At 35.3% G+C, this 21,135-nt stretch overlaps 1 protein-coding gene across 1 annotated transcript in view; it reads left to right on the top strand.

The window, feature by feature from the left end:
• Nucleotides 1-21,135, top strand: part of AGBL4 (AGBL carboxypeptidase 4) — a 914,318-nt gene that overhangs the window by 18,395 nt on the left and 874,788 nt on the right. Inside the window, exon 3 of the mRNA XM_086754116.1 lies at nucleotides 14,032-14,156. Within this exon, the coding sequence (XP_086610242.1) occupies nucleotides 14,032-14,156 (125 nt within the window). The remainder of the gene's footprint in view (nucleotides 1-14,031; nucleotides 14,157-21,135) is intronic.

Raw genomic sequence — 21,135 nt, 5'->3', positions numbered from 1 at the left:
GTTTGATTGACTGTAGCACTTAAATTGTCCCCATGTGGATACATGGTATGTGAGAATCAGGAGATGTTAGGGAGAATCAGAGAGGAAGTTTGGGGAAGTCTTTTATAATGTTGATCTGATCAAGTTTAAGTTTTCTGTTTAAACCCATTGAAGTTGTTTCTTTTTTTTTTTTTTGCCCTGCCAAAAGGGGAATGACAGAGCAAAGTGGAACCATCTAGAGGGAGGGGAGATTTTGCCCTCCATTGAGAGCTGCTGAGCCTGCTCAGAAGTGAGGTGCTTTTAGAGCAGAAAGTATCATGGGCAGGACAGTGTGGGTGCAGCAAGCAGAGAGACTGGAGCACATGGAGAGTGTGAAACTGTTGAGAAATAGAAGAAACAGATATAAGGTTGGCCATTTCATTGGTGGCAATGTTTTCCTGAGGATCCAGCGGAGGCTATATAAAATTTGTTGCAATTCCAGCAAGTTCACTGATTAGGAAACTAAAGGCAATTGTGGGGACAGTATCTGCTTGGAAGGGCACAGTAGGCAGAGGAGATGTGTTTTGATTTTTATTCCTTCTTACTTAGTCATTTTGAGTTTTCTTTATTTAAAAGCCAATTAATCTAGTTTATTATATAGTAAAAACCACAGCTTTTTGTTTAAAAGCTTTATTGGCTTTTTGGAGTACTCACTTACAAGAGAAAGATCTAAGCAGTTCAATTTCAATAATATGTCTGACTCAGATTCTCATCTCATCCATCTTAAATCCATTTTCTTTCTTTAATCACCTGCATAACCTCGTCACAGTTCCCAGGCTTGGTTTCCTTGTACAGTAGTTTGCAATTTGCACTTTTTAGATACCTGTATGTCTGATAGACAAGGCAAATTAAATTTCTTTTGTGACTCAAGCACAGGTGGCTGTATCCAAGAGGACATTTGCTTGCATCCTCACTGCCTCTTAACCAACTCGAGAAGTTTAGTGTTAGTGAACTGAAGTGTGGGACTGTATGAGGATAGAAAAAATGCATTACTTTTTTTTTTTTTGCCATACTAATGCTCTGCAGTCTGTTGCTTAGCAGACCAATTTTCATATGTCTCCTAAGTATATGGAATCAAATTACTTATGATAGTTGTATAATTAATGTAACCTGAAATTTTGGGAACATATGACAGACATGTAGCCACCCACTCCCTCCAATGAAGCCATTACTTTGAAAGTAGTTTGCTGTTTACATGGCTAGAGACGTGACTTTAACAGCTTGGTTCTGCAGAGAAAATACTGTTAGAAAACAGAAGCTCATAAAAGAAAGCTGCACATTTTTATGGTACAGAGCAATATATTTGAAGGTAGAAATATATCCAAATGTCTACACTCTCAGCTGATTAATATTTAAAATTAGCATGTAATGTTAACATAATACATTGCATTGTAAAAAGTACATCTGTTCTAGAATACATATTTTCATTGCCGAATGCCTCTTTACAACAGTCTTCCCCTTGACTACCTATCTTGCCCTCTCCTTGCCCTCCGCTGTCCCCATGTCTTAGACATCATTTACTGATGAAATCCTCACTTTGTGTTAACATGCGGAGTGAAATAATATGTTGATGGCTTGGATTCCTGTTGGTATTCTGATGATCCCTGAGTAAAGAGAGTGATGTGCTGTCACTCTTGCCGTAACTGCCCAAGGTTGAGAATTTTATTACATCTTTCAAAATATCTTTTTACTTTCATCTGAAAATGGAAATAAGTTGAATAAAATCCAGTTTACGTTTGAGCTGGGCTGCATACTCACTTACATGTATAAAATTAAACTTGGTTTCCTAAGGAGTTTTATCTGTTAATTCAATTTTTGTTCCTGCTTTATGAAAATTATCATATATGGATTTTTTTTCTCTTTTTCCTTTTTTTTTTTTTTAAACTGCCTCAGTTTGAAGTGAGAGCATTAAGTTAAATTAACTTGACTTTGCCTGGCAAACGGCAACAGTCGTACTTTAACAGCTGTTTGCTTTCCTGAATTGTCCTTGGTGCTGAAATTGCTTCTGTATCTAAACAGCAAAATGTGTTTATAGGGCTACAGAATATGGAGATAAATTTAGCCTGTCAAACAGATATTATTGGGGCTTTTTTTTTTTTTTTGTGTTTCTGGGAGTGGATCCTGACTACAGTGCTTTAATTCCAAGCTGTGTGTGCCTTTGGACATCTTACAGGACTGTTCGTGAAGCTTTTCTGTTTGATTTATGACCTTGCCTGTATGGACTTCTGATCAGATTTTATTCTCATTTAGTGCAAGAGGGGCTAATTATGAAAGTGACAAAGACTCTTTCATTGTGCTAAAGCTTTTTGAATGACAAAAAGGGGGCTTTAAATTAAAATGAACTTTAACAAGGCATTTTCACATTGAAGTGATACACACTCTACCACTGATAGAGTAATTCATTTTCAGCCCTTTCTGATTCTATAAACACATTGTCTCACAAGATCAGTAATTTTTTACCTCTCAGGCTAATGAAGAGTGGATGGTAGACCAATGAATTCTCTTTCTGCAGAACTGTTTTGACATTCTTAATTTTTTCTTAAATATCAAAGAAAGGACAAAGAGCTGTGATTTTATTGCATTAATATTAATAATCATTTATCTGCCAGAAAAACATTTAAATATCACTTGACATTTGCAGAGAAAGATTAATGTTTAATTTACTACAAACATAGAAATACTTTGAAATAAAAGGAAGTGCTTCTGGATTTGGCAAAATGAAAAAAAAAACCCAACAAAATTAAGACAGACATTCAGATATAATAAAATATTCTAACCATAGCAGAAGACAAAAACATGTTGGTGCCATCTAAAATGTCAATATTTAAATTATCACTTCTGATTGAAAAAATAACATCAAGTAGATTTTTTTTTAAGATCTAATTTAAGCTTTAACTAAACAAAGATAAATGAGGGTAAGCAGTTTTTTGTTACATCCATGTGGATACAGTTAAGAAGGTGTGCTATAAATTCTATCAGTATTACAAAAATAAACCAATGTAATGTAGTTCCTTGGTACTATGTACTTATACGTAGCACATTGGAATAAAGCTAGGATATAAACAGTATTGACATTTCATAATTATTGGTAAGACTGGAAGACAAGAAGGTCTTCCAGAACAGACTGGTGGCTGAGAAAGGAAACCAGCAAGGCATAGAAGTCAGAAAATTATGTAAGTGAAAATACAGGAACAAGTTCCATTACCTACAGAAGAATCAAAATGCTATATAATATAGAGAAAAAGTGCAGAAATCACCTTGTTCCACAATAGCACGACAGACTAGAAACTACAGCAGAGGAGTAGGTGAACAGTGAAGTTGTGTATCAGTCTAATCTGATGAAATGGCTAAAAATGTGCCAAGGCTGCATGAAAGTCTATCTGTAAATTTCATCATGGAGATTATATTATAAGATCTCACTTCTAGGCAATGAAACAATAGGATTAATGTATTGAATAAGAATAACATTTCTAGCCCCCAAACTGTTTTTGTGACTAGATTGAGAACAGCATAGAGAACTAAATTCCATTTCATAATAAACTAAAATAATACTATTTCTTCTGCAAAAGCTGTATAGAGGACAGATACTATTCAGATCCAATATTTGTACTGAAAATCTATCCTTACAGTACTATTTTTCAAGGAAATTTTTGTATAAGATACAGAAGGAAAGTTTTAGCTATAAAATCAGTAACTTATTAGTTAAAGAAGGTTCTTATTCAGGATCCATCTCAAAAACCAAGATTATTTTCTAAGATAATACCTGGAGCCTTTCAAGTAATAGTCATCTTTTTTTTTTTTTTTTTTAACAACCCCAAATTTTTTTACAGCTCTGGTGACTTTGGAGAGATCCTTGAGAATATAACTTAACTAGAAGTCTCCAGACTGATTGAGGTTTCCATCAATTAGTTTTCCTCAAGTGGCAGTTTTTAGTTATATTATGGAAGAATTCCCCTGGAAAAATGGTGATTCCATGTATCAGGCATGAAACTAGGCCAAATGCAGAATTACAGCATTACCATACAGTAATAAAGTAATAAAGCAATATCCTCACTTGTGGGATGAAAGAACTTTTACATTTGAGAAATTCTTAGGGTCTTTGCGAAATGATGACTTTATTGACTAGGAGGCATTGCATAAGTAGGGCTACTGTAATGTGCTTAAGAATAAAGAATATGCAGCTTTTAACATTTTTAGCCATTTGTAATGTGTTGCTTGCACACCTGTGATGTCTAGGCAGCAGGTAAATATGAGAATGTTTTACATTAGAGGCTATAGGTAGCAACAGATTTCAGTGCTGTACGTTGAGCTGCAGGACCTGACAAAGTCGGTATTTAGAGACACGTTTCTCCCCGCTACATCCCCGTAATGGTACATCCCACTGTGGTACAGTAGTTCATATTCCCTGATCTGCCTTGGTGGTTGCTTCCGTGGTTAAGGCTGCAGACATCATTATAATTTATTTATTAACTTATAAATTATTTATTTAGGATAGCACCCATTATATGCTAAGTGACTTCCAAATAGAAATTTCCTGAATTACTTTTCCTTTAAGGCCTTTGCTTTGAAAGATGTGATGCATACACAGTCGTGAGATACCCGTTTTGATAGCATATACTTTGTTAAAGAAAGCTGAGTTTTGTGACACTAATGCAAAACCTCTTTGTATTCTGATTTTCGTTGAACAAAGGTTTGCTGCCATGGATAAATAACTGCCCATCTGTCATTAGAGGCCTTTGGGGAAATAATAAAAGGGAGCAGAGAAATCAGTAGTCTACTATTTTTCTGGGGATTTGGTTGTTTTGGTGTAGTGGGCGTGCAGTGGCCATCCTAGGGCTTGGGCCTCTGATTTTTAAGCATTCTTGACACTCCTGACTAAGCTGACACATTGCTGCTTTGCTGCTGCTAGTTTGTGTATTTACGTGACTTTGTGACTGTGGAGAATTTGTCCTGCAGTTGTGGGCTCTACTGATATTTTTGTAATTCGTAAAAATCTCACAGATGTGGGAGAAGGAATCAAGAGACTGACTCCATTTTATCCATCCTTTACAATTTCACTACACAGTGAACATTGACATTTTATTCTTTACAGTTCTGAGTTTTTAGGTCCTTTAGCTGAAAGCATCAGTATTTGTTGATAAGGGCAATTTTGAAATAAGGCTCTTTGGCTGCAAGTGATTAAATATCAATCTCGTTTGATCAAAACTATTGAATTCCTTCAGCAAGATGTTATTATATAATTTCTTTATACATATGTAAGCCTGCTGTTTACACAATGATATTTGTAGTATATTGGATTATCTGTTGCTTGTGTATTGTGCTGTTTTGCTCATGGTTGTTTTTGAGCAATGATGATCACTAAGTTTTTAGGATTACTTGTTGCTGTTTTTCATTGTACTCTAAACTGGGATCACTGTTAAGACTGCTGCTCTTAATTAACATAAGAAGACAGAAAATATTTCAGGTGTCCTAGTTGCTTGTGTTGTCTTTCTAAATGATATTGTTTACTCTTCTGGAATATCTTTAAAGGAAAGTTGCAACTGATGTAGTGTCGTTTCCCCCAACTTTCTTGTCTTTTACATTCAGCTAATAAATTTAAGCTGGTTTATGCGTCTTTCCTTTTTCAGTCAATCCTTCTTTCTTAAAGGTTTCCAGTTCCTTTAGTTTTCTTTGTGAAGACAATTCTTTGGCTTACTTAAAAACAGCCTTGTATCTTTTTCACTTAATTCAGAGGCTAATCCCACAATTTTCTTTCAATGTAATGATTCAGATTATCTGCTATGGGTGAAAAATTCTGCCTCCTACTCTAATTCAGATAAAATTTTTAATTTATAAAACTCCTGTGGGTGTTTTAGTCTAGTCCACACTGTTCATTAATATTTCTGCAATTTAACTTAACTTAATTTAACTTAATACAAAGGAATTATAGATTTATTCATTACACTTGTTTGGGACTACTGAGAAACTGTGATCCCAGATACTATGAGCAGAATGCCCTAAGGAAATGGGTCTAGTGCACGTTACTTGCATCCTTGTGAGGAAAAGTGTTGGAAAGAGTGGAACTCAGACTGTGATCCTGAAAAGGTATGGAAAATCAGATCGTGCTCTCATTGTTATGAACTGGGAGCAACTCCATTCAAATAAATATTGTTACACCAAAAGAAATAGGATAGTTGGAATGGATAAGAACATTTATAAGTTTTAGATTCATTGGTCTTCTTCATATTATTGCTGAATCATTTGGTGGTGAAACAAACAAACAAATGGAGACCCATAACTCTCGTGTACCAAAAATATCAATACCATTTATTTCAATTCTATATTCATAGATAAACAAGGAAAATGTAAAAACTAGAATTTTCATGTGCTGCCAGTCACAATTAAATTTTATCACATTGTCTAATTGCAATAAAAGCTCAATCAGAATTGCTCAGCCTCTGTAACTTATGCACTAATATGTACAGCTCAGTTTACCCTTCCCAGTGATGGGAGCTGGCCTTTTACCAATTACTGCTAAAAGCTAAGATAGTAATTGTTCCCGTACACTGTTCTTCACAAAAGCTACTGATTTACTGTCCTTTGGATGTCACTATGGATAAAAACTTAAAACATAATAAAAACACAGCAATTTCTACTTGCTTAATTGGGGAGGGAGGATAGAAAAGAGACTACAAGTCTGAAGCATCCAGCTTCTCAAGCCATGTACTTTTGAAGTACTTTGCCTGTTTGATAGTCTTGAACATTTTTCAAAGCTGATTTGGATTTTGACTGAAAGCTGAGTCATGAGCATTGCTATTGTTTTAAGTGAAAAATCAGTTTCTTAAAAGAATACTGTATTGAAGAGTTTTGAGGATTTTTCCCAAAACTTTAGCTGTAGCAGTGTAGATATTACTTTGTACTACAGAGCTTAATATATGCAATTTTAATAATTTAAAGTATACTTTAATTTACAAGGTGTTGTATATGTGTTTTTTATGATATTGTCTTTTTATTCAAATCATGTGCTTTGCAGTTTTTTTGAATCTTGATTTGACATATGCTTTGGGCAGGAGTCCAGGAGATGATGGAAAAACAGTCACAGGTTTTTGGAGATCATCACTATTTCATTAGTTTTTTTTCCTATTTAAAAATTAAATGCTATTTAGATTTGCATATGACTTTTCACCAAACTATCTTTTATAAATTATTTTCACAGACAAAGACCATAAAACAGGGAAAGTTTACAACTGGTATTCTTAGATGCACTCCTTTCAGAAGATAGTTAATCTTTCACTCAGGAAAGTTTTACAGATCTCAGTCACTGTAGTTCCTGTTCCATTTAGAATGTATCAATAAAATTTCTTTGCATTATCATCTCAATGTGTTTTGTAATCTTTAAGGATGAATTCTATTGTGAGTATTCCATATTCTACATTTCACCTTATTTTGTGAAATATAGAGTTGTGTGAAAATACGGATTAATACTGTTTGGCTATCTTGGACTTAATTCCAGGTTCAACTGGTGAAAATGATGTATATTCCAATCTGTTCCTTGGTTGTTTTTGTTTAAAGAATTTGTATAGATTGAAATGCAGCTGCAAGTGTATTAGTGGTTTTCTATTGCTTACTTGTCAAGATTTTTATTGTGTGGATGAAAAATACTATTTCAAAACCTGGCAGCATATTGACAAAAACAGAAGACCACTTTGTGTAATTCTCTTTTGAAAAACTACCTCTTTTAGAAACAGAGATTGCCTCAGCTACTTCTATTCATATGTATCTTGATCAATAGATTTATTGATAGCTTTTAGCCAAGATTTAATTCTTTTTTTTCTCCTCAGTTCACCATGGTGCTCACTTTTCTGAATTAAGAAACTAGAATTAGGCTCCTATAAGCAAGGCATACAATATGCGAGTGCTCTAGGTGTAAAAGGAGGCATTTGACCTTTTGTTGCTAATCTGTGACAGGTGCAGGCTATTTTCTTCCAAATGGTGTTAATTTTCATGTGCAAATCCACCCCCTGAAACCTGCATTCTATATATCCACCGCAGGGGAATTGGTGGTCATCATGAGTACTGTAATGGACAGCTGAGAGGGATAATCACTGATATTTCAGCACATTCACGCTTGCGACTCAGTCGTTTTTAGTGCACTTCTGTTTGCACTGCTTATTAGGGAGGCTGAAGTTAGTTATTCATTGCTGGACAAAAAAAAAGTGTCTGAGAAAGTTCATGTGCAGTGAACAGCACATTGTTACAAATTAGTTTCCTTTACCATTTCTGGCAAACTCATTACAAAGTAATCGTGCCCTGCGCTGAAGTGCACTTCCTCTGGGACCAATAACTGTAAATAAGCAGGGCTGCAAGCTGGCTGATAAGTTGTTGTTCTGAAGATAACGGTCCTTTTTAGCAGAGTGTTTGACCTTTTTCTTTATATTGCCTCAGGCTTGTCTAAGACCCTCAAGGTCTATTTTTCATCTTAAAATTCTCTGTAGGAAAGCACAATGTGTGGTTTAAGAAGATTTTAGGATTGCTTAACATATCTATATTTTCTTTTCTAGCATTTTTATGATAATTGTTAGAATGCTTAGTAAGTTTAGCTAGCATTTTCCTAAGCAGGTTTTCTTTCTTTGTGTAAAGTACACTTTTTATTGATGTAGGAAGCAATATATGTTAATATTTTATGAGGACTAAGTGTATGCTGCATGATTAATAAAATAGTAACATTGGTTTTTTTTTTCTGACTTTTAAAGAAACTTGAAACATGCTATTGACCCCTTTCACCATTCACATGTTGAGAGTATTGCACTAAACATTACTCTGTAAAGCAATTTAAGCAAATATAATCAAGAACTTCAGCTTGAATGATTAAAGAAAAGTATGTCTCTTCTTTTCTTGGTATGTTAAGAGTATTGAACAGAACTGTGACTGAAAATTGAACATGTCTTAAAAACAAACCCCAGGGCTAAGTGAAAGTCAGTTTATAGACATTTTGGAATTTGATTTGTTCACATCTTCCCATCAGGTTAAAAAGATCTGTGCCAGTATTTCTGTAAAGTAAAATAATAATAGGAAAAAACCCCTGCAACTAGTTTCAGAGAGCATAGGGAAAAAAAATCCATAATGTTTTTTAAAGTTCCGGTTTCTCTAATAAATTGCTTATTTTACTTTTAAGATACAGTCAGAAAGCCATCTGACAACCAAACGTGCACTCAAAATGTAAAAAAAAAATTTAAACAAGAAATGTCTTAGAATGTCAATAAGTTCAGATCTTACTGCTCAAAATGTTGGGCTTTTTTCCCTTACAGATCATATTACTCAGTCAGTTCATTAATTTTACATGTACCTTAAGTAACATTTTTAATGTCTTATGTTTTATAATTTGTACCCCCAAATATAACGCAGATCACAAAAGGAGTTGATGATACTCTTAAAAATATTGTATAACCTCATAGATACAACTTCTGTATTTGTTGAATGGAGTGGTGATAATTTCATGCGGGCATGAACCCAGAGTAAAGTGAAGATGATATTTTAGTATTGTCAGGCTTTTTTCTTTGATTTTAAAAGAATGTACTTAATCAACGTGGTTATGAACAGACTCTCTTACTGATATCACAAATCACCAGGCCAGCAATGTCCATAGATTAAAGCTGTGCACGGGGAGGGTCTTACAGTAGTTGTATCGAGACTGAAAACTATTAGTAGGTACATTACACAAAATTGGTGCTCTCTAGCTTTCTCTTACATTTATCATCATTTCAGTGCAGAAACTGCACCTTAGGTGTTGCAAAGCAGCATGTAAGTAATGCATAATTGCACAGAGATTCCTGTGACACAGGAGGAACACCCTGTCTTACCATTCAGTAAACAGTTTTTTTCTCTTGCTGTACATTTAACAAAAAGAAAAAAGAGAAATTTTAAGGAATCCTATATAGCTATTAAAAAATAAAAGCAGTTTAGAAGTTGTTTGCACTTAAGAAAAAAAAAGTTTATTTCAATGTTAAAATATTAAAATGGTATAATAGCTAAATGGAATAATGTAATCAATGTTTAATTCCTGTTTCATAGCTTTAATGCATTTCACTGTTATCTGTGGTATTGGAATATAATTCTCACTCACAAGAATAAACCTATTTCCTGTGATTACAGCAGTATGAAGGCTGTATGAAGGTACATAAAATTGTTGACTTTGTTTATGAGATTAATGTTGGGAAGTTTATATCCTTTCTTGGACACCAATTTTTTTTTTTTTTTCAGTAGCATTATCAATTTTCTACAAAGCATCTCTTAAAGCAAGGAAGTGTTTTGTTCTAACAGTACTAGGTTTCTTTATACCAAAACTACCATCTTGTTTAATGACATTGCTATCTGGGCAATTAGGCTGACAGATTGTGAGCAAAGGCTGTGATATTACAAACAATAGTCTATTGAGCACAAGGAACTTGTTGAATTGGTTACCGAAGGCATTAGTGTTCGGTCCAGCCTATTTAGCATCTGGAAGACAGAGAAGAAATAGTGCACTAATGAAATGTAGAAATGATACTAAACTGCAAATGGTTGCAGGTGACTATGTCAGCTGACATGGACTATGAAGGAGCCTAGTAAGAGGCAGTTCTGTAGGGAAAAAGTAATAAAGTGACACACAATTCACAAAATAAAAAAATATTGCATTAGGAGGGAGGTGAGAATTCAAATCAAGTATTACAGATAAAGAGAGAAAATGTTGGGAGTCCCAGGGTATCATGCACACAATGATTAAATTGTTAAAGATTCTGCTGGATTTGAGATAGATATATAGGTTTTCCAGAGCAGACTGACTTGGAGTGGACCCAGCATACCAGCTCTTCACCATCAGTGATTTCACTGCCATCAGTGCAGTTCTCCAGTGCCGGTTTAAGGATCCTATGGACTCTGTAAGGTAGTTCTCTGTCCCCCATACAGTTCAGATCAGTTTGATGCTGAAAAAGAAGCTGAAATGTGCAATAGGTCAGAAATCAAGGTCTCATTTTGCTCTGTTTTTATTTATTCACTTAATAATCCTTTAGTTTCCTATACCTTGCAGTACAACTTTTTAATGATCTCTGAACTTAAAATATAAATGTAATTGCTTCTGTGTCCTTGTTTGGAAGTAATCAAAATTTGCACCTCTCGTCTGTGCTGCAGATAAGTTAATCTGTATCTGGAATTCCTAGGATCACTGGGAGGCATGTATACGAAGTAGTTTACAGGCTGGGCCTAGTCCGCAGTCTGTGTTGATCCAGCCTGCTGCCTTAGTCTTAGAGGATCCACGAGCACCTCATGCACAACTCAGGCTGAAATTTTTCCAGGCGTCCACCCATTAAGATTTGTCCAGAGAGAACTTAAACGGTGACCTGTGGGGCAACTGGAATCCAACTCCAGCGTGGACCACCTGAATTCTCATATACATGAGGAATATTATTTTCCCAACAATGTCGTATGTTCATGACATTTAATGAAAAATAAAGTCCTTTAATTAAAGATATTAGAATACAATAGCTTGATTTTACCACTCTTTTTTTTTTTTTTACTTTGGAAAATAATTCATAGGAAATAATAGTTTACATCAATAGTAAAATTCTGCTGTTGTGAATAGCAGTGATGGATTTGACCCCTGTGGCAGAAAGTGCACTTAGATGAGTAAGGGACTTAACCTAAAGTCAGGCAGATGCGGCGGGTTGACCTTGGGTGGTTGCCAGGTGCCCGCCCGACTGCTCTCTCACTCGCCCTCCTCAACAGGCTGAGGGATAAAGTAAGATTAAAAAGCTCGTGAGTTGAGACAGGGAGATTGCTCACCAATTGTCATCACAGGCAAACCAGACTCAACTAGGGGAAAATTAATTTATAGCCAGTTGAAATAGGTTTGGAGAGTAAGAAACAAAAAGATATTAAAACAATAAATTTCCCCCACCCTGCCCTGTTTCCCAGGACAAACTCCATTCCCCCCACGACGAGCAGCACAGGGGGTGGGGGGCTGTGGTCAGTCCATAGCCATTCATCTCTGCCACTGCTCCCTGCACACGCTGTTCCCCTGCTCCAGCCTGGGCCCTCCCAGCGGGCTGCAGTTCCCCAGGAGAGCCTGCTCCAGTGTGGGTCCTCTGCAGGCTGCTGGTCCTTCAGAACTTATTCACCCACTCCAGCCTCTGGACACGGGAGAGTCTCTGTCCCAGAGCCTGGAGCACCCCCTTCCCCCTTCCCCCTTCCCCCTTCCCCCTTCCCCCCTCCCCCCTCCTCCTCCTCCTCCTCCTCCTCCTTAAACCCTGGTTCTCCTCAGACTGCCTCACTCCTCACTGCCAGGGTGGTGGTTTTGCCCTTCCCTAAATGCACTTTCAAGGAGTTGCCACCATCCTGGCTGAGGGGCTCAGCTGTGCCCTGTGGTGGGGCCGTTGGGGAACCGTCTGGAACCGGCTGTGACCGGCATGGGGCAGCCCCAGCCTCTCCTCTGAGAGTTCAGCCCTGCAGCCCCTGCTGCCGGTACCTGGCCACAGACACTTGATAAAGCAGATGACATTATTTATATTTGGCAAAGGTATTCTAGCTGTACAATATTGCTGGATTTTTTTTCAAATATTTCATATGCCAAATGTATCCTTCAGGCAAGTGTTTAGGAACAGATTGTTAGCATGAAGCGGTTTTCTGCAGAGGGAATCAGTGAAGAGAATTTTCTTCTGAAAAGAAGAATGTGGGTAGGAAAGTAGAGGATAACATTAAGAACAGGGAAGATTAAAAATGTTCAATTAGTAAAGCCAGAAACAATTTAGGATAAGGAAGAAATCCTGCAAATGTATTGATGAACAGAATTGAAAGTGTTTTTTCCTGCTTCTTTTTTTCCACCTCAGAACAGCAGAACAACCAATTTTTGCTACTCGTGCTCATCCTGAGCAGCATGTCACCAATGCACAGTCACATCGACTGAATTGGGACTTGCTGAGGAGGGAATTGTTTAGCTCAGATAGCGTTACAGGTTACTATTTGAGTTCAACAGTATATATCTAAAATATATATCTAAACCCAAAAATATATCTAAACCTGTAAAACCAGGTCATCTTACAGTACTATTTTTTTTTTAATAAGTATAATTTAGCATGTGAGCTAAAGCATGGCCCTGTCTTACAAGACCTGATGAAATGGCTTTTGGATTGGATCAGTAAAATGTGCAGTCTTATTTTTGTAGTTTGTAAATGAAATGGACAATCTAAACCCTGTTTTTAAAAATCTTGGCACACTTCAAAGGAAAAACGCCACTTTAGCAATTTAAAAGCACTTAGCATGTTTTCCCAGTGCTGAACTTCATTTCTATAGCCAGTGTGGTTGCTTGCTGAATAGTGCCATAGGGGACAATGTAGCTCTGACTATATTTAAAAATATTATTCGGTGAAATTCACCAGGAAAAAGCTGAGGCGAAATCTTACAGCCTTGTTTGTGTCTTTGGAAGGAGGTGATAGTGGCTGCAAATGGTAAAGGAAAAGTATTAAGATACCTTTTGAATTACAAAGCGGGTGAAGGTTGGCCCATCTGTGGGGAGAGAGGGACCCTCAGAGCACCGGGCGGAGGGGCTAGGTGGAAATCTGGGGACTTCCTAATCTTAGGTGTGCTTGAACATGAGCAGCAAGTGGAAAGAAAGACATCTATACAGGTGGAGACTAAAAGAGGTGCAGAGACGTTGTCAGAAAAGTGAAAAAGAAAAAAAGCAAACAATTAAAAGGATGTTAGGACACTTAACTGGAATACTCAGCTAAGAGAAGATAAAAAGTAAATTTGATTGAATAATAAAAATCCGTATTTTCTACTTTTTTTTGGGTATATTTGTATGCATGTAGCTTGCTGGTATGTATTTTACGTTGTGATTGTGATTAAGTCTTTTAAAAATAATTCTGAACTGTTGTAAGGCTTATTATACTTACATATTTTAACAAACAGAGGTAGGAGTTTTAAAAACTTTTATCAGTGTAGTTCCTGGAGAGTTTATCAGCCATACATTAAAATCCATTCTTTTTCATATCTTCTTGGTAGGTAATCTTGGACGGGTGGACCACATCACAGAGTTTGAGTATGACCTGTTCATTAGACCAGATACCTGTAACCCACGCTTTCGAGTTTGGTTTAACTTCACTGTTGAAAATGTAAAAGAATCACAGGTAAGTGATAGTAAATTAGATAGCATGATAGCTTTAAAAATTGCTTACTCCAGAAGACATTTTCTTAAACAAAAAAGGTGACATCCAGTGTTTGTAACTAAAAACTAAATATTTTTGTTCTTTGAATTTTTATAAGTAAAAGCAGGTATCAGCATGACTGGATATCACCATGTTTTTCAGCTATCCAAGACAAGAAGTAATTACAAAGACAGTATAACATTTGCCACCTAATAGGAGTTTTATTAGTAATGGCTGCTGTGTATTTGTGTTAATATATACAAACCAAATATATGTGTTAATATATGAAAAAGAAGTCTGTCATAGCTATTCAAATATTATCACTCAAGCCTTCATTTAATACATGCAGAGCAACGAGGTAGTGTTGCAAACAGGCATTACTCTGATGACTTGTAGTAGAGGAGGAGTTGCCTGCCACTGTGTCCCTTGTGAAAGAGGTTTAAATGTGAAACAACTTGATAGGCAACTGTTTCACCTACTTTTAAGTAATGTTTCTTTGCAGTGAAAATACCCCATGAGAAAGAAACTTCCTTGCTCTTTTTTCCCTTACCTTGAACTAAGCAAAAATAAAAAAAACTTATGTACAAACTTTCACATTGACAAATAATAAAAGATTTAATTCCACTTTCCATAGGTACCTTGCATTTTGTTCCGGTGTTCTGTCTTATTTTATCATAATCAGACTGTCATTTTCACTTAGTGGAAAGAAAACATATTTAGTAAGAGAAAAAACTGCAGATGCTTGATATTTGCATTCCTATGAGACTAATATCTTAATATCCACCACTGTACCATTCCTGTTACAACTAGAAATCATGAAATTGTTTATCTGTCTTCCTGGAGCCTGGTACTTTATCAGGCAGACCCTTTCCTCTGCTGTGCCTTACTCAACTATGATCAAATTACGTAGTCATGAGATGAATGGGAATCTGTCTCAAGGAGGCAAAGAGATCTGGTAGAAAGATACAATATATATCTAGTGCTTACAGGATATTTGTTTTCATGGTTGTCTACATGAAAGAGAATGGTTTCACTATTAAGTTTGACTTGTGAGGTCTGTTTTTATAATGTGTGTTCCTATAATCTTTTTTTCATCTCTTCAATTTCCGTTAGAATGAGACCTGCATGAACGTAATCTAGTCTGGAACCTTTTTTAGGTCTTTGTACTGGTGTACATGGGCAATATTAGTCATTGGGACTCAGCTATATTAAATGAATGTTAGAAATTGCTACATCAAACATACTGTGTAATCTGCTTTGTGCATTTTGATTATTTTCTTTTATGTTTTACTAGAAAGTAATAACAAGGAAACCCATACCATTATGTATTGCTTCAAAATGTTGCACTAATACACAAGTAGCTTTGATCACTTTATGTGTAAAAGTAGATATTTTAATAACTCTATATAAATAATTACCTGTAAAATATTATGTATACTATTTGATGTATCGTTGAGATGCTGTAGGAGGAAAGCACATCTATCCTATATATATCCTAGGTCTGGTTTCTACCATTTAGATGGGGACACAAAAGGAGTAGCTACTTTTAATAGTTTTATATATTGTCTGTATTGCATTCCTTCTCAGTGTTTCTCTTCCTTCAACTTCAAATTCTTAAACAACTTTATTTACTTAGATTTGAAAATATGTTGAAGATTTTCTTCTCATTGCAAGAATATATCCAGTTTTGCTTGACATTCACACTAAGGTCTTTACTTAAAAAGACATTTATCTGAATGGTAGCATGAGAAAACAAGAAATCTTTTTTCATTACCTGAATTAGAATTCATCCATTCTGTTTTTCTCCTGTTGCATCAGACCAATCATTGACACCCAACAGTGGACAAATGGATAAAAATCGAACGAAAAAGACACAGTGTAAAAACAAGAGCCATACAAGTACTAGGAACACACAATTGTACTGCATGTACTTCTGATTTAGGTTTCAGTGCTACTGCTGGATAGTAGTGCCGTTCTTACAGTAGGTTTAGTGCAGTATTTTATGTTATTAAACTAGTGATAAATGAAAAAAAGACTTATTGGACATTTCTGCCGATCTCACTGTCCATGCATTATTGTTCTGTAGAGAACAGGGGTTTTTTTACCTTCCGATTTTAATTTTCTTAAGCTGTGGAGCTTCCACTTCCTATGTCATAAAACTGTTCTGTGGACTCATTTCACAGTCTTTCTTGATTTTTAGCCTAAAGCTTTCTTTTATTTAATCCTGCTATTCCCTATTGAAATTATGCTTAGTAATAGCTCTTCTTGGTACAGATAAATCCTCATCATCCTTGGCTAACATTTATATTTCCGTAAATTATAACATTCTTCATCGTTTGTGTCTCAACCTAGCTATCATGTTTGGTTCTTTCAGCTCTATATCCAATAAAACACTTTACCTTTAAAAGTTTAAGTATTTTTTCCACTTTGTGGCCTTTGGACTTTCATCATAAGTGAATCTTTCCAGCCCTTCTTTGATAGTCAGCCTAGTTTCCCAGGGAAACAAAGCTTGTATGATCACACTTTCTACCTGCTAGCCTAGGTTTTTGTGTGGCTGCTGATCTTTCTCCTCTCCTTTCTCCCTTAATAGTTTAAGTCTCGGCCAGTTTCAATACCACTGGACAGGAATTCCTCTAAGTTTCAGGAAAGCAGGCTGCCGGATGGGCAAGAAACCCATCTGTGTTCCCAGTAGCAGAAAGGCTGTAGTATAAGATCATTTCTTATTAAACATCAGAGAATCCACAGAGGAGATGCATAGGAGAAATTGCTCATTGGAATTTTCATTTTTAAGATACCAGAGAATCCAACCATGAAATCCAAATCAATGGCACTTAGTAGTTTTGCTTCTTGCAGAACTTCTTGTTTTTATTATTGTTATTCCTCTTCCAGTTCCTTCAATATTTACTTTATAGTGTGGAACAAAAATTTAATGGACAATTTTGAGTACGCTAGCATTGCAACTTACAGAGAGGGGACTCTAGTCCCTTTACTCTGTTACTGTCTCAGTATAGACAGGTGAAAATTGCAGCAGCCTTTTGTTGCTGTATCTCTGTGGAAACTCCTGCCTAATTTGTTCTTCACTGTCATGCGTAAGTCATTTTCAGAATGATTGCTTCCTTCCTCCACTTACGTATGTCTTAGGTTACTGCTGTGCTTCAGTAACAAGGGCAGGTATAAAGAGCTAAGTTCTGTAGCATAGCAATGACAGCTCTAATATTTTAATAATTATTTTTAGAATTTTATGATAAATTTGATTTTTTTGATGTTCGCTTCCTTATGTGACAGTATAACCAGTAGACTTTTTTTTTTTACTTGAAAGTTGGTAAATTAACTTCTTCCTCCTTATGATGTAGACTTTTACATCAGATGTTTTGTGTTGTCAGTTTTATTTTATACTTTTTTAGCAAAGAAAAATCAAAAGAAACAGCTAATGGCTTATATTTATGGGGAAAAAAAAGAACCATCATATAAGATACCTGTGAGATGTAAAATTTGGTCTTTTGATCTCTTTGTTTGGTTTCTGACTTGCAAGTCAGTAGGTCTGATAAGATCTGAGCTGTGAATTTTTTTGTAATTTGTTCAGTGAATTCAATTAACACCAATATTGGAAAAAGCAAAAAGAAACTGTTATGTTATATGTAAGGACAATAATCATACAATGATTACACTTACAATAACCACGAAAGGGAGAATGAAGGAAATGGGATTTGCTGTGGAACACACGGTCTCATGGGCAAAGCCTCCAATTCCTCTAATTATATACGTGTCACAGGCTGCTGTCTATTTCTGGATAATGCTCTTTATTGGGCAGAGTTTGTTTCCTATTAACTTCAGTCATGGCCCTTGCAACATCGCCTACAATTTTGCTAAATTTCTTCTCTGTGTAACCGGAAATTGGATGAACAAATGTAATTTCCAAGTGGCATTTCACGTATTTTAAATAGACAGTGCTTCAGGTGCATTATTACTTGTGAGCTAGAGTGTCCTTAAAGGTGTTAGTAGGAGCAGTGATTCACTGGAGATTTGTGGGAAGAAAAGAAATGTGTGTACTTGTGATAAAAATATGCTAGTATACCAATATTGGAAGATTTCACAGGTTAAAAGAATGATTATTTCTCTTGGGGGCCGTAGCCAGAAATTCTACTCAAGTAGTTGACGCTCACTGTTCCAGATACTGTAGCCACGCTAGAAAAAGATGACCTCTGTCCTGGAAAATTTACTTTTGAGGAATTTGAGAAGAGATAAAAGTTACATACAACAAAGTGATGAAAGTATTAAAAATATCTGTGAGGATTTTAATTACTCTAGCAAACAGCAACCATACTATACTCATAAGTAATGCATGTCTAGGCCGCATGGTATATTCTGTATTTGTACATACCCCGAACAACTCTGCTGCCTGATGAATCATGTTCAGAAATGGTATTTTCACTGAGATTAAAAAAAGAATTTCCAACAAACAGGGTTTCCTAATAGTGCCAAATTTTGTTCTGTAAGTGTTGATAAAGACGTTTGGAGTCCTTAATCACAAAGGTACTGACAAAATGTACCAAGAAGGGTAGAGGAGAAGAATGGTTTGGCAGCTAGGATTTTATCATTACTTACAGTTAATAAATAAATCCAGATTGAGGTTAAAATCAAAGAACCAAATGTTATTTACTTCAAAGGCATTCTTTCTGTTACTTCAGTTGCAGTTGGACTGAGGCTAGAATTTTGACTCAAGATTTTTTTGACGATTTTTGTTACGTATATGTATGGATCAGGAAAAAGAATAGCCTGTTCTTCAAAAATCTAAACAGGATGCCAAGGTAAGATAAGACAGATAATATCATAGCTGGACATTGTTATGAACACATGGATCTCTCATTACAGTGTTTTCTCTTTTTTTATCCTACGCTATTTTGTAAAATAAAAAAGGCTGTAAAATGTCTGCTGTCTCTAATTAGATTTTCTGAACTATTTATTATTGGGATTGGATTTTGTAGCTTGTTCAGGCCTCTTATTACTGTCCTAAAACAACTGCTGCTTTCTGATGTTACAGCTGTGATTGTTTAAAGATATGGATGATGTGTGCATAGGGAGAGATAATGTCTTTTATTTTACCAGTTGATACATTTTGAACAAGCAGGGGGGAATAAAAAACCCCATGATTTGAGGTACTCAACCTCTTTTTCTGGACTGAGAACTCATCTTGTGTAGTTAATTCCCGCAGAAGCTGCCTCCGAAGTAAGATGGAGTAAGGATGACATCAAAAGCAGTCTAAATAGGCCACCTTTACACTTTCTTCTTCTTAAGCAGACATTATTCACTCTACTGTCACTTGGTGATTTAAGTTTCTGGTATCAAGATGCATTATAACATCTTACGGTCTTTCCAGTTTCTCATTGCAGGAGGCAGGTATTTTCTTTACTGTGCATTAAAGGCTATATTGCATTTACCTAGCTTTATAAGATGCATGTATAAGAGTGCATATGTTTTTATGAAGGAGTACAGTTTTGAAATTTTGAAAACTTCTATAAACCATTTTTGACTTGCACATTTCCTAACGAATCTGAAATATATATTTTCTGTAGTGTGTTTCCTTACATATATCTTCTTACTAAATTAGGCGTAAGTAGTTCATTGTTGAATAGTTTGCATTAATAATTTATTAATCCTCTTCTGGTCAGCTCCTGAAATCTCTTTAAATAGCTCTTTATAATAATTTATGAGGAGAATTGCTGGATTATTTGAATTTTGCCTGTTTAGGTAGCCCCCAGCTGTTCCCCATCTTTATGTGCTCTTCTTATGTTAATTTGAAGTATGCTAGAAAAGATACCTCTACCTCTTCTTATATTTTGGTATTTTATTTACTCTTTACACAGGTAGACAAAACCTAATCATTTTCATGTACCAGTTTTGTTTTGTCATATAAATTTATTTTGTTTCCTCACTTCTGATTCTTTTCTTGAAAATAATCTCACTTTAAGAGGTTAAAGGTAAAGGTTACTGATACCTATGTATTACCTATCCAAGCACATTTAATGAATTAAAATTTGAAATTTGAAATTTTTATGTTTATAACAAATAGACATAGAGAGCTAGTAAGCAATTTGAACAAAACCATCATCTTAGATGGTTTCACTGACATATCTGAATATAATGTAGTATGTTAAGAACTTGATTACAGAGAATGCTTGTGTTGAACTTATTTTTGTACTCTATAATCATTGCAGTGTAACACAACAGAATCTTACTAGGACTTAGATTAAGAGTGGTGTGAGACTGCTTCCAAATCAGAATCTTTAAAGCATAAGACAAGGTCTGTGTTGCTGAAAAGATAAGCTTTATATTTATATTACTCTTATAAATCTGATTTTAAAGGTGGATTTTGGTTTTGGTTAGGTTTCAACAGAAGCTTAGTATTGAGCATACTGAAGTGTTTATTGTACAAAAAGGTACAGTGTTTTGAATTTGCTGTTTATAGAAGATGTACATACTTGCCTAATTCCTTTCCTGTTTTTTTTTTTTATTTGCTTATTAAATAGTAAACAGTTAAAATGAAATTCAATTTTGTATGAAAACTTTGTGGCAGAATTTTTTATCTATTACTGTTACTGTCAGTAATGTAAAACATGGATGTAGACAAAAAAGAAAAACTTCATGCAAATAAACATAGAGTAATATAAATGTAACAACGTACCAGAATGGGTGAGTTTTAAATTTATCTTGGCTGCTGTCTTGCTCTACTACCAAAGAAAATTAAATATTGATATTTAAATTTCATGCAAAGTTTTATGGGTGGGTTGTTAAAGGCTTTTTTTTTTTTTAGCAGGAAAAAGAATCTCCAATATGAAAAAGAAAATATGTCTTAGGACTAGAAAGCTTTGAGATTTGAGCATTTGAGTTATTGAAACTTCTTTCTAACTGACTATCCTGTCAAAAACATGAACAGTCATACTGCTGTTGTAGGCAAAACTCT

The sequence above is a fragment of the Chlamydotis macqueenii genome, chromosome 8 (assembly GCF_036417535.1).
Source record: "Chlamydotis macqueenii isolate bChlMac1 chromosome 8, bChlMac1.mat, whole genome shotgun sequence".
In the NCBI taxonomy this organism is placed as follows: Eukaryota; Metazoa; Chordata; class Aves; order Otidiformes; family Otididae; genus Chlamydotis; species Chlamydotis macqueenii.
Note: the sequence above shows the minus strand (reverse complement) of the source record. Positions and strands in the feature narration are given on the sequence as shown.